The following is a 16406-nucleotide window of genomic DNA, read 5'->3' as shown; positions in this document are numbered from 1 at the left end:
CAATGAAATGGGGATATATACATTTTATCCTTCAATAAGTTGCTGGAACAAAGTTAACAGAACTTTTTCAATTTTTACTCTCGTGGTTACTTAATTGTCATAATCGATAAACAAATGGCTCAAAACGCCGTTAGTCACGTACTAGAGAAAATTTATGCTCAAGGCATATAATCATAAATCATATTTAGTCTGAATTTATTATTTCTGGACCGGAACACTGAACCAATGCTCGGTACATTCCTGATACATCTGTATTTTATTCACTTAGCTGACTCATCTTTGATTACCTTATTCTTAGAGATAGTATAGTATATTTGATTAGTAGTTGTTTTCTTAGCTTCTTTGTACATGTGAGTAACTTTTGGTAATAGTACAGTTGTGAGTGTTCAAAACACACTACGTTTAGTTGACTACTAAACCCACTTATTGGTCCTCTGCTGCTGTGTCAGTTCCACATCTGCAATTGGGTACTTACTTACTTTGAAGTGTATTTATGCTGAGCTAAAATAATGTTTTACGTCTGTCAGTATGTTATTCAATTTACTTTGCTTAGTGTATTATTTATTTAACACTCACTCTATTAATATTTAAAGCATAGGATAGCACATTTATTTCATATTCATAGTGTATTGCAGCTGATTAGTTTGCTCACGTGGCAATCCATTTCCACTCGATCGGACGCTGAAACCACAGGTAGTCTCTCTCGACTTACCACTAAAATGCATCAATTAATTATGGACGAGCGTAATGCTAATTTCCTTAAACCTATAGGACACCCTGAGCTTCTCTGTCTCATCTAACATAAGGGTACCTATGGTAGCATTCACGCCTCCAACTCATAACCTCAATACGTGTAGGTGTATCCTGTCACACACTACACCAAAATAATGGCCAGCTCCAACCTTATAAATACTTCAGGGACGCGTCCTTCACGTCTCAACCACAAACACTGCTCAATTCTATTACACTGCCTTTCCTTGCTACACAAGGTGAGTTTATTCTTACAACTTGTCTGCGTATTTTTCTTATAACACTAAGCACTCTCTCTTACTATTTCTTAGTTAGCTCTACAGCATACACTAGGTTTTACTACCACTTCAGATCCTGCTCGTACACGGATTTGTACATCTTTTTAAATTACTATTATGGGACCATTTCCAATAAAACAACACTTGTACTTACAATATTACCAAGCTTCTATACATAATTGTTACTCAAATACATTTGTATCTTAATTTACGTCATACTTCTCTATTGTTTGTCACTATTAGGTTTGTCATATCAGGTATTTTGTTTCACTAATCGGTGGATAGAATGGTTACATAATTCATGGCTTGATAGCCATAACAGAAAATTTAGTTTTAAAGAAGAGGTCGAAATTTTTGTGGACAGGAAAGATGAAGATTGAGTGAGACCTGAAAAGGGAAAGAAGATCTCACACAGCTGGGACTGCACAGCTGCCACACTGTGTAGAGGTTACAGAACAACCTCCTCCCTACAGCATTCATTGGCTTCCTATGAACACGCCACGTCGATCTGAAAATACTTTATGGTGCCTTTTTAGAACCTGTCTCAGTTTTTCCTTCTGATTGGCTGAAATCTTATCGATTTCCTGCAATTTAGCCTCTATTTTGTTCAAAATATTTGCTTCTTCTTCTTCTGTGTTCAGCTTACTTTTACTAAGATTAACACCATCGTCCCAATAGCTCCTATTTCTCAGAACTCGTATAGGCAGCTCCCAAGTTTCATCATTAGTTACTTCATGTTTATCACTAAAAGGGACTGTAATTACTCCGGTTATTGGCAAGACCATTTTTAATTGGCTTCTTTCAAAGTCAACAACACTCTGATATTTAGACAAGAAATCTATGCCAATTAAAACCTCAATACTGAGATTGTTTACAATTAAACATGGATGATCAATTAAATTACCATTAATGTTAAAAGGCAGCAAAGCTTCTTGCTTTACTGTTTTTGACACCTTGCCAGTAGCACCAATTATTCTTAGTCCGGATACCCTCATTACTGTAAGCTTGTCTTTACCCGGTAATGCATCAAAGAAGGACTGTGATATTGCACTCACCTCACTTCCACTGTCTAAGAGACAACGTACATTGATACCCAACATATTCACTATTATTATAGGGTGGCTTATTCTAGGTTGTACAGGTGGTTTCTCAAATTCATCTAATAATTCCTTTTGGATTTGTCTCCAACTAAAGTGATCAACATCTGTCTTCATTACATTTAGGTCACAGTGTGTAGAGGTTTCCTGAATTACATTTTCAGCTGCCTCTTCCAGTCGGTCTATTAATTTTAAATCGAAACACCGCACGACTTCATTACATTTAGTTTGCTGAACATGACCCAAATTACTGTAGTCTGAGCGATTCTGCGCCTCCAGACCGGGCATAACACTAGTTACAGCTAAACCACTTTCACCATTATCGTCGGTTTCCTTCTCAAGTGACAACTGGTCACAGCTACCGGGTTCATCGACCCCCAACAGCCTACCCTCTACATTCTCACTTATCTCCTGTCCTAAATCTATTAGTACATTATCAACATCCTGCACAGGCACTTTAGATAAGAGCACATTATCTTCATCGTAAATATAAGCATGAATTTCTTCTGCTTCTTCACCTGTCAATTCAATATTTTGTAGCTCTTCCCTATCGTTACACAGCTGCGCCTTCTCTTTCTCTTCCCACTTAGAAAGCGTCTCTAACACGGTATCTATCAAATATTGTGAGTGATCTAATATTTCTGTTGTATCCTTAAGTGCTACCGACTCTTCATCCACATGTTGTTTGAGTAATCTGATCTGTCTTACCAATTCCCTTAACTACTGGCTTAGGAAAAGTAACCGCCTGGTGAGCGCCAGTGTCCTCATAGACGGGAACTAGTTTTCCTGCCTCGGCCTATTGCTGTTTCCTTTAGTTTCATTATAGTTAACTGGCATAGCATTGCTTTCCGTACTGTTGTTTACATGCATATTTCTGTTTGGAACAAAATTATTATCCCTTGGACGCCATTGTTGGTTCTGATAATTATTTCCCCGATTCCTACCTCCCTTAGGATGGCGAACACCTACTGTTCTGATGTTTACATTGCCATTTTGCTCGTTCCTAAAATTACTATTATTGTTATTAGCATTTCTATTATTACGTGCTTGCTCCTCATTGGCAGCAACACGTTCTACACGTTCCAGATATTCAATGAAACGATCCAGATTATCTCTAGGGGAAGATATAATTCTAGTTTGCCAATACCATGGCAATTTGGCTTCCAGACCTAGTATAATCATTTCTGGTTTTAGCTTTTCGTCCAAATGTGACAACCGTGAAATCCATGACCTAGCAAATTCTTTAATGGATTCCTTGCCTGCATTGAAGCGTTTTCCACTCCAAAATTCTCTTAACACTTCATTTTGCTTATTGCTAGACCAATACTCATTAATGAAAGCTGTTTTAAACTCCGCTAATGTTTTACACTTTAACAGAACATCAGCTGACCAACGCATGGCGTCACCTGCTAAATGGCTTCTAATAAATGAGATTTTCTCTCGTTCAGACCAAGTTGGTGGAATCACATCTTCGAAATCGTTCCAGAAATCTAGCGGGTGGATATTCTTATCTGGATCGAACCGCAAGAACTGCCGACACCCGATAAAAGCGGCGTTTGCAGCTACAACTTGTTGTACACTACCATTACCAGAAGCTACTGAAGCTACTTTACTCTCAAGGTTAGCAATGTTAGTACTGATATTTTCTACTTTCATCTCAACATTATCTACCCTTTGTACAATATGAGTAGTGTCAGTTTTGATTGCATCTACGTCAGCTTGACATATGTTTACTTTTATATTAACATCTTTAAATCTATCTGAGCACAGTTCAGATTCCGCCTCGATCTTTTCTGTTAACTTGTGCTCCAGCTTCGCATCTTCCAGTTGGAAGTCTTTGCGAACCTCAGCAACTTCGGATTTAACTGTTTTATACATTTCAGAAAACTGTTGAGCAACCTTTTTCTTAATATCCTCATGGTTGCAATCTATTTCATTATTCAAACTGTCTAGATCCTCTTTCAACTTATTGCAACCAGCCTTGAAGGTATCGTCCATTACCTCCAATCGTTTATTAAAATTAGTTTGGCTGGCCACAATCCTGTTATTTACCTCAGTTATATCAGATCTTAAATCAGCTGACATTTTTGCATTACTGCTTTTGACCTCAGTTATTTCAGCTTTTAAATCAGCTGTCATTTGAGCATTACTGGCTGACATTTTTGCATTACAGGCTGCTATTGCTTGTAATATAACATTTAAATCAACAGCCCCAGTATCTTTGGGTTGCTCAATAGCTGGCTTTTTATTACACTCAGGTGACAAAAAACTAGCTCCAATACCAGAATCATCAAAACTAAATGAAACATCTGATTGATCAGACATGTCTAACTTCTTCTGTTTAAATTCTACTATCTCTGATGACTGTTTCATTTTTAATTCATCAGAGAAACTATCATCCAATAAATTTACAATTTCTATTTTCGGCTTTTCTACAGGGGTCTCTATCACAGAATCATTGCCTCTTCCCACACTACTGTCAGGAGACAATACTTCATATTTTACTTTAACACTATTATTTTCATGCATATTTACAATTGAATCTTTGTCTGAATTTACAGTTCCCTCAACAGACATAGGTTCTAATTTAACTTTAAACTCAGTTTCTTTTGGCGGTTCCATCGCCGACAGTCTTTTAGTGCAGGTTAGTAAAATTTTTAACAGCTTTTCACTTAACTTAGTTCCTTCTCCACGACGTTGTCGGCGCGGCGTAACAGGATTACTGACGCGACGTGACGCGTTGAACTGCAGACGGCACTCCGACGGCTGATGAGTGTCTGCGTGGCCCGTAACTACAGGCTCGTATCCGGCTGCTGCGGCGGACGACTGCGGTAAGGTGAAACTGGCTTCTCGCGATGCCGGCTGCACCGCTAGACTCAGTGCCAGCTCCGTCAATCCAGATGCGTTGTTAATCCAATTGCGTCGCTCACATGCACACGTAATACTTTCACTGTCTGTTACTCAGTTGCGCGTCGCATTTCACTCGCGAATCCGAATAGTTAAAATCACTTTCACTTAGTTGTTTCCCGGCCGATGCACCATATGTGGGGCGGCGAGTTATGGTAATAATTGGGAAATATTTTAGTTGCTGTACAAAATGTTTGTTATGTTGAAAGTTTCTGGCTATTAGAATATTGTTAATGCTGTCTTTCGCCGTTCTCAACACTGGCTCTCTATTTAACGTTCTTGACTCCCAGAAAGCGATTTGACAAAACCTGAAGCCTGTAAATAGAGTTCCTAGTGCCCACTTTGAGAAATATTATTATAGCTGCAGCTTATAGCTCTGAGGAACTAGGAGATTGTCCGGGATTTCTAATCAAAAACAATATTCCAAAATATTTGGGTATATTCTCCAAATCACAAATACACACACGAGTATCCCTACAACCTAACTAACAGAACAGTTCAGAGTCTATTGCGCTGATGCAACTATAAATGTCCGAATTAAATATTGAAATGAATGCTCGCCATAATTTGATGAAATATCTCATCAAACGCCACGCTAAATAAGTAGTAGAATGTCTGTCCCGCGACGGCACGTGAAAAATACGACAATACGCACACTGAGACTAGATAATGAAAATCATCCCAAAGTTAACACTTTACTTGAAAGGCTTTCCTGGTTACGCGCATCTCGAATAACATAATACGGCACCCGAGGCGGTTAGTAGCACTGATACTGGCGCTACGCGATTCCCGACACAGATGGCGTGTCATTCAGCGTCTGGAGAGAACTGGGCCCTTGGCTTCCTCGCACAGTGCTCTTATATATAAAGCCGGGGTGCGGACCGCTGAGAAAACGCTCGATCAAATCGGCTGTCTCGACTAGCCGCTGTGCTAGTAACGCACCACTTCAAGTTGCATAATAAATTATAGCTTCTTTTGCTGATGGCCGATGAAGCTCTTAATTTAACTGTGCATTCAGCACGTAGATAAGTATTGATAATAAAATTTTGACGTGGCTAAGTTAAATAACTTGGGCGAGAGAATTTATTTAATTGCACTGCACGCAGAATATGAGCTTTGAACTGTCCCTTTTGAGATCCGCTATCGCTATAATTTTATAGATATTCAAAAGAAACTTCTCACATATTCATTGTCATAGCGGACCTCCAACCTATTTAAATCTAAACATCCTAGCCTTAATTCTTAGCCTACTTAATCTATCTTGCTTCCTTCAGTTTTGAGACGAAAACCAGAAAATCATGAATTTACACTAAAATCTTAATCTGTGAAATCCAAAGTACAGTTTTTATTAAATCATTATGAAAGCTGAATCTAAATATAAATTTTGAAGTCTCTAGCTCTTTTCTGTTGCGCCAATTATTTTTGCAGAAAAACGTCCAAATTACGGGAACGGTTAAAGTTATCGAACTGATATTTAACACACATTAATTTATCATTATTCCTGACATTCTATAAAAGTTTTAGGTCATTTGCTTGAATTTTAAGGTATTGCGCAACATTTATGACGTCAGAGCTAGTTACAGCAGACTGACTGGCACACAATGGAAAGACTGATATGCATTTACTACAGCGTGAGTAGGCTGCTTCCCTACAGGCCAGCTGGAGTATGAAGAACAACAAATACATCTCCAACAACACACATATATTAACAGCGCTGGAAATCGTAATTAACACGGAACGATAGATTCACAATACGGAACGTGCTACAAAAGTTGCTTCTAAGCAAAGAAGGAAGACAAAACACGACCAAATGTAATACAGGGTGATTCAAAAGGAATACTACAACTTTAGGAATTTAAAACTCTGCAACGACAAAAGGCAGAGCTAAGCACTATCTGTCGGCGAATTAAGGGAGCTATAAAGTTTCATTTAGTTGTACATTTGTTCGCTAGAGGTGCTGTTGACTAGGCGTCAGCGTCAGTTGATGCTAAGATGGCGACCGCTCAACAGAAAGCTTTTTGTGTTATTGAGTACGGCAGAAGTGAATCGACGACAGTTGTTCAGCGTGCATTTCGAACGAAGTATGGTGTTAAACCTCCTGATAGGTGGTCTATTAAACGTTGGTATAAACAGTTTACAGAGATTGGGTGTTTGTGCAAAGGGAAAAGTTCTGGACGGCCGAGAACGAGTGATGAAAATGTAGCACGCATCAAGCAAGCATTTGTTCGCAGCCCAGGAAAATCGACTCGCAGAGCTAGCAGAGAGCTGCAAATTCCACAGTCAAATGTATGGAGAGTCCTACGAAAAAGGTTAGTTATGAAACCTTATCGCGTGAAATTGGTTCAAGCACTGTCTGCAGCTGATAAGATTAAAAGAATCGATTTCTGTGATTTTATCCTTGCTCAAATGGAAACAGATGAATCTTTCGTTTCAAAGATTGTGTTCAGTGATGAAGCAACTTTCCACACTAACGGGAAAGTCAACCGTCACAATGTCTGTATATGGGGCACTGAGAATCCGCGGGAAACAACTCAGTATGAACGTGACTCGCCTAAGGTGAACGTTTTCTGTGCCACTTCAGCCAATAACGTTTTTGGTCCCTTTTCCTTCGAAGGTGCTACTGTAACTGGACTACAGTATCTGGAAATGTCAGAGAATTGGCTGTTCCCTCAGCTCGAACAAGAAGCACAACAATTCATATTTCAGCAGGATGGAGCGCCACCACATTGGCACTTATCTGTCCGTAACTCCCTGAACGTCAACTACCCGAGGCGATGGATCGGCCGCCAGGCAGCCCGTGACACAGCACTTCATCACTGGCCTCCAAGAAGCCCTGATCTTACCCCCTGCGATTTTTTCTTATGGGGGTATGTTAAGGATATGGTGTTTCGGCCACCTCTCCCAGCCACCATTGATGATTTGAAACGAGAAATAACAGCAGCTATCCAAACTGTTACGCCTGATATGCTACAGAGAGTGTGGAACGAGTTGGAGTATCGGGTTAATATTGCTCGTGTGTCTGGAGGGGGCCATATTGAACATCTCTGAACTTGTTTTTGAGTGAAAAAAAACCTTTTTAAATACTCTTTGTAATGATGTATAACAGAAGGTTATATTATGTTTCTTTCATTAAATACACATTTTTAAAGTTGTGGTATTCTTTTTGAATCACCCTGTATATCAGCATATATCTATCATATAATACGTTTATTGTACATATAAAAAGCAATATGTATTTCAGGCCACTTACGATGCTTCCCAAATAAATGAAGCGAAACGCGTATGGCAACAAACAAACTGCCTTCATTTAGTTGCATAGACGGTACATACCTCCAACAATTTAGAGCAACTAAGGGAAAGACGGAAAACAGATAAAAATGACGATATTGCTTACGTGCTTATTTTACATTTAATAATTGATCACACACGTTGTACAACCTTCAGTTTAGCGCATGGCTACTTTAAATATTCAAAATGCTCTGGCGGCTATACACATAACAGAACGACTAGCTGTCGCCGCAACTACGTCACTCAGTGTTACAGCGGAGATCAGCTGACCAAGTTCCGCCAGCGTGCGTGGCTTCTATGTACACCTAATGGATACTCTGCAAATCACATTTAAGTGCCTGGCAGAGGGTTCATCGAACTACCTTTACAATTCTCTATTATTCCAATGTCGTATAGCGCGAGGAAAGAACGAACACCTACACCTTTTCGTACGAGCTCTGATTTCCCTTATTTTATCGTGCTAATCGTTTCGCCTATGTAGCTCGGTGCCAACAAAATATTTTCGCGTTCCGAGGAGAAACGTGGTGGTTGGGATTTCATTAAAGATTTCGTCGCAACGAAAAACGCCTTTCTTTTAATGATGTCCAGCCCAAATCCAGCATAATTTCTGCGACACTCTCTCCCATATTTCGCGATATTACTAAACGTGCTGCCTTTCTTCGAACTTTTTCGATGTTCTCCGTCACTCCTGTCTGGTAAGCATCCCACGCAGTTTTCTAAAAGATGACGGACAAGCGTAGTGTAGGCAGTCTCCTTAGTAGGTCTGTTACATTTTCTAAGTGTCCTGCCAATAAAACGCAGTCTTTGGTTAGCCTTCCCTACATTTTCTGTGTGTTGCTTCCAATTTAAGTTGTTCGTAATTGTAATACCTAGGTACATAGTTGAATTCACGGTCTTTTAGATTAGACTGATTTATCGTGTAACCGAAGTTTTGCGCGTTCCTTTTAGCACTCATGTGGATGACCCCACACTTTTCGTTATTTAGGGTCAACTGCCACTTTTCGCACCATTCCGATATTTCTTCTAAATTGTTTTTCAGCTTGTTTTGATCTTCTGATGACTTTATTAGTCGATAAACGACAGCGTCATCTGCAAACAACCCAAGACGGCTGCTCAGATTGTCTCCCAAATAGTTTATATAGACAAGGAACAGCAAAGGGCCTATAACACTACGTTGGAGAACGCCAGAAATCACTTCTGTTTTAGTCGATGACTTTCTGTCAGTTACTACGAACTGTGACCCGTCTGACAGGAAATCACAGATCCAGTCACATAACTGAGACGATATTCTATAAGCACGCAATTTCACTACGAGCCGCTTGTGTGATACAGTGTCAAACGCCTTCCGGAAATCCAGAAATACGGAATCGATCTGAAATCCCTTGTCAATAGCACTCAGCACTTCATGCGAATAAAGAGCTAGTTGTGTTTCATAGGAACGATGTTTCCTAAACCCATGTTGAGAGGCCGGTCGGTGTGGCCAAGCGGTTAAAGGCGCTACAGACTGGAACCGCGTGGCCGCTACGGTCGGAGGTTCGAATCCTGCCTCGGGCATGGATGTGTGTGATGTCCTTAGGTTAGTTAGGTTTAAGTAGTTCTAAGTTCTAGGTGACTGAGGACCTTAGAAGTTACGTCCCATAGTGCTCAGAGCCATTTGAACCATTTTTGAACCCATGTTGAGTGTGTGTCAATAGACCGTTTTCTTCGAGGTAATTCATAATGTTGGAACACAATATATGTTCCAAAATCCCGCCGCATATCGACGTTAACGATATGGCCCTGTGGTTTAGTGGATTACTCCTACTACCTTTCTTGAATATTGGTGTGACCTGTGGAACTTTCCAGTCTTTGGGTACAGATCTTTCGTCTTGCATTTAATAATTGATGACACATGTTGTACAAACTTCAGTTTAGAACATGGCTACTTCAAATATTCAAAATGCTCACCTTTGGCGGCTATACACATAACAGAAAGACGAGCTGTCGCCGCAATTACGCCAGTCAGTGTTACAGTGGAGATGGCTGCACATGTCGCCGTAATCTCCTGGCCAAGTTCCTCCAGCGTGCGTGGCTTGCGTCGATATGCGTTCTCTTTCACAGTAAAAGTCCATAGGTGTCAGATCTGGCGACTGTCAAGGGAACTCAATGGGCCCTCTTCGTCCAATTCGGTGCCCCAGAAAATTGTCATCCAGGAAAGCTTGTACAGCTAGGTGGTAGTGTGGTGGCGCCCCATCCTGTTGGTAGAAGACCTCTTTCATCAGCTCCATCAAGCGCACCTATACCTGAAAAAATTGACGTGTCTAACATTTCCAGGTACAATCCTCCAGTGACAGTAGCATCAAAGAAAAAGGCTCCTACCAAATCCCTATATGATGGTCCACACCACATACGAACACCTCATACACTGACTGCTTTATCCACATAAACGTGTGGATTTTCCGGTGACCATTAAGCACTGTTATGCCGATTTACGGTTCCATTAAGTTTAAACTGTGCCTCGTCACTCCACATTACCTTCGTCGCAAATTCTTCGTCATCAGTTAGCCTCTACTGACACCATTCCCAAAATTGCATTCGGCCATCAGGATCGTCACCATTAATCGCGAGCAGTAATCGTGGAATGTCAACTTTCCACTTTGCAGCTTTCAAAATTCTCCGTACACCTCTACTGCTAACCCTAGGGTGACCAGACGTCCGGATTAATCCGGACATGTCCTCCTTTTCGGCCCTTTGTCCGGAGTCCGGCCGGATTTTTACAGTGTCCGGCTTTTTCGCAAAGTTGAACGTAATACAGTTAAATTTACAATTCGTCCCGTTCTATTGCTCTCTGGTTCAAAATGGTTCAAATGGCTCTGAGCACTATGCGACTTCACCTAGAACTTAGAACAACTTAAACATAAGTGTCCGGATTAATCCGGATATGTCCTCCTTTTCGGCCCTTTGTCCGGAGTCCGGCCGGATTTTTACAGTGTCCGGCTTTTTCGCAAAGTTGAACGTAATACAGTTAAATTTACAATTCGTCCCGTTCTATTGCTCTCTGGTTCAAAATGGTTCAAATGGCTCTGAGCACTATGCGACTTCACCTAGAACTTAGAACAACTTAAACATAAGTGTCCGGATTAATCTGGATATGTCCTCCTTTTCGGCCCTTTGTCCGGAGTCCGGCCGGATTTTTACAGTGTCCGGCTTTTTCGCAAAGTTGAGCGTAATACAGTTAAATTTACAATTCGTCCCGTTCTATTGCTCTCTGGTTCAAAATGGTTCAAATGGCTCTGAGCACTATGCGACTTCCCCTAGAACTTAGAACTACTTAAACATAAGTGTCCGGATTAATCCGGATATGTCCTCCTTTTCGGCCCTTTGTCCGGAGTCCGGCCGGATTTTTACAGTGTCCGTCTTTGGTTCAAATGGCTCTGAGCACTATGGGACTCAACTTCTGAGGTCATTAGTCCCCTAGAACTTAGAACTAGTTAAACCTAACTAACCTAAGGACATCACAAACATCCATGCCCGAGGCAGGATTCGAACCTGCGACCGTAGCGGTATTGCGGTTCCAGACTGCAGCGCCTTTAACCGCACGGCCACTTCGGCCGGCTGTCCGGCTTTTTCGCAAAGTTGAGCGTAATACAGTTAAATTTACAATTCGTCCCGTTCTATTGCTCTCTGGTTCAAAATGGTTCAAATGGCTCTGAGCACTATGCGACTTCCCCTAGAACTTAGAACTACTTAAACATAAGTGTCCGGATTAATCCGGATATGTCCTCCTTTTCGGCCCTTTGTCCGGAGTCCGGCCGGATTTTTACAGTGTCCGTCTTTGGTTCAAATGGCTCTGAGCACTATGGGACTCAACTTCTGAGGTCATTAGTCCCCTAGAACTTAGAACTAGTTAAACCTAACTAACCTAAGGACATCACAAACATCCATGCCCGAGGCAGGATTCGAACCTGCGACCGTAGCGGTATTGCGGTTCCAGACTGCAGCGCCTTTAACCGCACGGCCACTTCGGCCGGCTGTCTGGCTTTTTCGCAAAGTTGAGCGTAATACAGTTAAATTTACAATTCGTCCCGTTCTATTGCTCTCTGGTTCAAAATGGTTCAAATGGCTCTGAGCACTATGCGACTCCCCCTATAACTTAGAACTACTTAAACATAAGTGACCTAAGGACATCACACACATCCATGCCCGAGGCAGGATTCGAACCTGCGACCGTAGCGGTCGCGCGGTTCCAGACTGAAGCACCTAGAACCACTCGGCCACTCCGGCCGGCTATTCCTCTTTTCTTAAATACTTTAGCTATTGGCACAGCCTTCGTGATAAACACGCCCGAAGGCGGTGTTAGTAGGCGGCACCAGGATCGGCGATGTTATCGTTGATCGACCTATAAGCGAGTGCAGATATCGATTATTTAAAATTTTCGTTTCGGATCTTCGCTTTGTATTGGCTCGGCTTCCTGTAGTGCACGTGTGATTTTGGAGTGTAATTTCGAACCGAGTGAGTTACGTAAAATATCTGGCTATGCCTAAACGAAAGTGTACATTTTCTGATGTCCTTTCCTGCAAATATCCGGCTTTAAGAAAGGGAGAAATGAATTTGAAGCGGAATGTAAGATATGTGGATCTGGAACGTACGTCTCAGTGGCCGATAAAGGTAAGAAATAACTCGACAGATTAACTGTCACGGTTTTATTTCTTTGTCTCATAGTCATTTATTTGTATTCGGAAGGTTAAAGTGCAGTTTACATGCCGTCAGCTGCTGCTTGAATTGTAGAGGTTGGTAGCGGTGCGTCGAATGAAGGGAGGTGAATGGTCTTACGCCGCTTTCACACTATACGGTTTTGACCGTACGGCAAAAAGCCGTACGGCTGTAGGTGTGAAGAAATGTATGGCGCCTTTCACATTATACGGCGACGGCAAAATGCCGCTGCCGTGCCGTGCTGCAGCCGTGTCTTGCCACTACAACAGACGGTCGCCGTACGGCAAGTTCGACAACAGTGGCCTACGTGACTAAGTGCATGCTTTCACACTGGACGGTTTTGAGCCGTACGGCGTCGACTAGTTCGTTGTAGTGTCGTTTTATTCATTTGTGTTTATTCTTGTTTACTGAAAAGTGTAGAAGAATGGATGAAATTGATACTGAACTTTTGATAACCTTGGTGGAAGTAAGACCTGTTCTGTGGGACAAAACTCTAGATGCGTATAGAGATCGTATTGCTACAAAGAATGCTTGGCGGGAAGTTTGCGTAGCACTGAAGCAAGATTTTGATGAGATGGAAGACAAAGATAAAAATGCGTTTGGTAAGTATTTATTTAATATATTAATATTACATTTAATACGTTTTAAACAGTTTTTATTTAACGTTATAAATTTTATTCTAAAAGTAAATCGTTTGTTTATAAGTAAATTACTGCTACCAGTCACGTTTTTTTTGTTTTGTTTATATTTTGCACGACGCGTTTCGGGAAATAATTCCCATCCTTAAGTGCGTTTTTCTCTAAGTTTTCATCATGTGTGGTGTCTTTTTATGTGTCAGGTCTTGCATTCTGTTTTCTTTACTGTAATTTATAAGAGAAACACGCACAAGACCTCACAAATAAAAAAACACTACACATAATGAAAACTTAGAGAAAAAAACGCACTTGAAGATCGGAATTATTTCCCGAAACGCGTCGTACAAAATATAAACAAAACGATTAAAAACGTGAGTGGTAGCAGTAATTTATTTATAAAGAAAACTATTTACTATACAGTCGCAGGCTTTCACAAACAATCTACAAAAAGGAAAAGGCTTGTTAATTTATATCTTTGACATCTGCCATGACACGCTTCCAGCATTTGTCATAAAATATTTACAAAGAGTGTTCCTTATGGCGTTGGCTGTCAGTCCTCCTCTTATGTTGGCATCTTGGGCTAAGTCTTCCAAACCAGTGAAGGATGTGGTGTCTTCAATTATAAATCCATCTCTCTGACGTACAAAATTGTGTAAAACAATGCAAGCTTTAACCATTTTTACTGCAAAATCTGGATGAACATTTAAAGGTCGGTGAAACAACCGCCACTTATTGGTGAGGATGCCAAAAGCACATTCCACATACCTCCTTGCTCTGCACAAACGGTAATTAAATACACGTTTCTCAACTGTCAAGTTTGTTCCCCCAAAAGGCCGGAGCAAATGCGTGTGTAGGCCAAATGCTGCGTCTCCCACGAAGAAGTAGGGTACTTTTGGACCTTCCGTACCAGGCAGACATTGGACGTCTGGAAATTCCAGGGAATTACTTTCTATTGACTTCCATAAACTGGACCGTCTGAACACTGAAGAGTCACAGTCTTTGCCATAACTTCCTACGTCGACATAAATGAACCTGTAGTTGGAATCCGCTACAGCCATCAGAACCACAGAAAAGTATTCTTTGTAATTGAAGTACATTGATCCGCTATTAAATGGGGCAGTAAGACGGATATGTTTTCCATCCACCGCTCCTAAGCAGTGGGGGAAATTAGCAGTACGTTCAAATCCAGCCGCTATTGATTCCCATACCTCTTTGGTCGGTCTTTGTATACATTCTTCCCGCAGTGATGACCAAATTGCTGTGCATACATCATTAACCACTTTACTTGCTGTAGAAATCCCAATTCTGTACTGGAAATGTAAGTCAGTGAAGGAACAACCGCTTGCCAGATACCTGAACAAAACGAAAAAAAATCAGTGACATTTAGTTTGCAGTGGACATTTTTTGTTACAGTTTTGCTTTTTTCTATACAAAATTAAAATGTTTTCATACAGTTTTGTTTTCTTTTGATGTAGGTATAGAAGTAATACGGAGGTGGACCAATCTACGAGACTCCTTTGTGAAGTCAAACATAAAAATTCAAGCTGCGAAAAAAAGTGGCTCAGCAGCAAAGAAAATGAAAAAGTATGTATATTCTGATCAGCTGCAGTTTCTAAAAAAGCTGTATGATGCTCGAGAGACGGAGGACAGTTTTCAATCGGAACGCACCGCCAGACTGGAAGAAGATATAGAAACGCAGGGCTCCGTCGAAAATACTGAGAATGTTTCTGGGCCATTTGATACAGCACCCACACAACAAACATCCAAAAGCGAGTGCCATACAAACAGAAAACATAGAAAACCTGATGCAATCGAAATGAAAATATTACGAGCTCTGGAAGAAGACAAACCTTGCAGCAAAATGTCATTTTTACTTAGTCTGAAGCCTCATCTGGAAAAATTTGATGAACAGGATTATCTTCAGTTTCAGATGGGAGTCCTCAAAGTTATAGAAAATATATATGAAAGGAGAAATATATTGACAGCTCAACCTCCTCCATTTACCCATTACACACCTCCCATGCCCTATAATAATAGATTTCAAGCTTATTCTTATTCACCTATGGAAAATGCTGCTCCAATATCCTCTTACCATACGCATCAGATTCGTCCTCCTCCAGCTGCACCAAACCCAACTACTTTTCTCGAACAACCATTACAGACTTCTCAAGGTCGCAGTTCTTATCAACGAATTAATAAAGTGCCACCACCATACCCTTCGCCTTCCACAAGTAGCCATGAAGGCCCACCATCAACAACGCAGTTCTACAACGTTTTTGCAGAGAGCCTGTCGCCACAAAGTGACAGTACAGTCAGTCCTGCTACAAACTCTTTGGTTTCAACTGCTGATATTGATATTGACTTTTCTACTTCATAATCTGAGCGTAATAAAAATGTAAAACACAAATAAATAAGTAAATAAACAGAACTAGTTTTTATGTATTAAATTACCTTAACGTGATAGCCAGCATTTGAACAGGTTGGATGCAATTGCGGAATTGTGTGTTTTGTCGTTGTAACACATCCTTTAGTTTTCTATGTAATTCGTCAAACGAGGTAATAGACATTCGGAAATAGTTAAAGAATTTATTTCCGTCGTTCCTCAAATCTTCAAAGAGTGTATAAAATAAACCCACTTCGTCTCTTCTCTGGTTAATGGGGTGTACCCACAAAAGACGACCTTTTCTTTTGCGGCGACGATGAAGCAACCACAAAGCAACAACTCGTTTACGGTTCATCTTGATACACACATTAAGCAA

General features: G+C 40.8%; 1 protein-coding gene across 1 annotated transcript; it reads left to right on the top strand.

Annotated features, from left to right (window-relative positions):
* Positions 1–13436: 13436 nt before the first annotated feature.
* On the top strand, positions 13437–16024 carry LOC126212773 (uncharacterized). Its single transcript, XM_049940178.1, has 2 exons — positions 13437–13614; positions 15123–16024. Exons 1-2 carry the CDS (start codon positions 13437–13439, stop codon positions 16022–16024), a joined length of 1080 nt encoding a protein of 359 aa, XP_049796135.1.
* Positions 16025–16406: the final 382 nt, after the last annotated feature.

The sequence above is a fragment of the Schistocerca nitens genome, chromosome 11 (genome assembly GCF_023898315.1).
Source record: "Schistocerca nitens isolate TAMUIC-IGC-003100 chromosome 11, iqSchNite1.1, whole genome shotgun sequence".
In the NCBI taxonomy this organism is placed as follows: Eukaryota; Metazoa; Arthropoda; class Insecta; order Orthoptera; family Acrididae; genus Schistocerca; species Schistocerca nitens.
The sequence above is the reverse complement of the archived record's forward strand: the minus strand, read 5'-3'. Positions and strand labels throughout refer to the sequence as shown.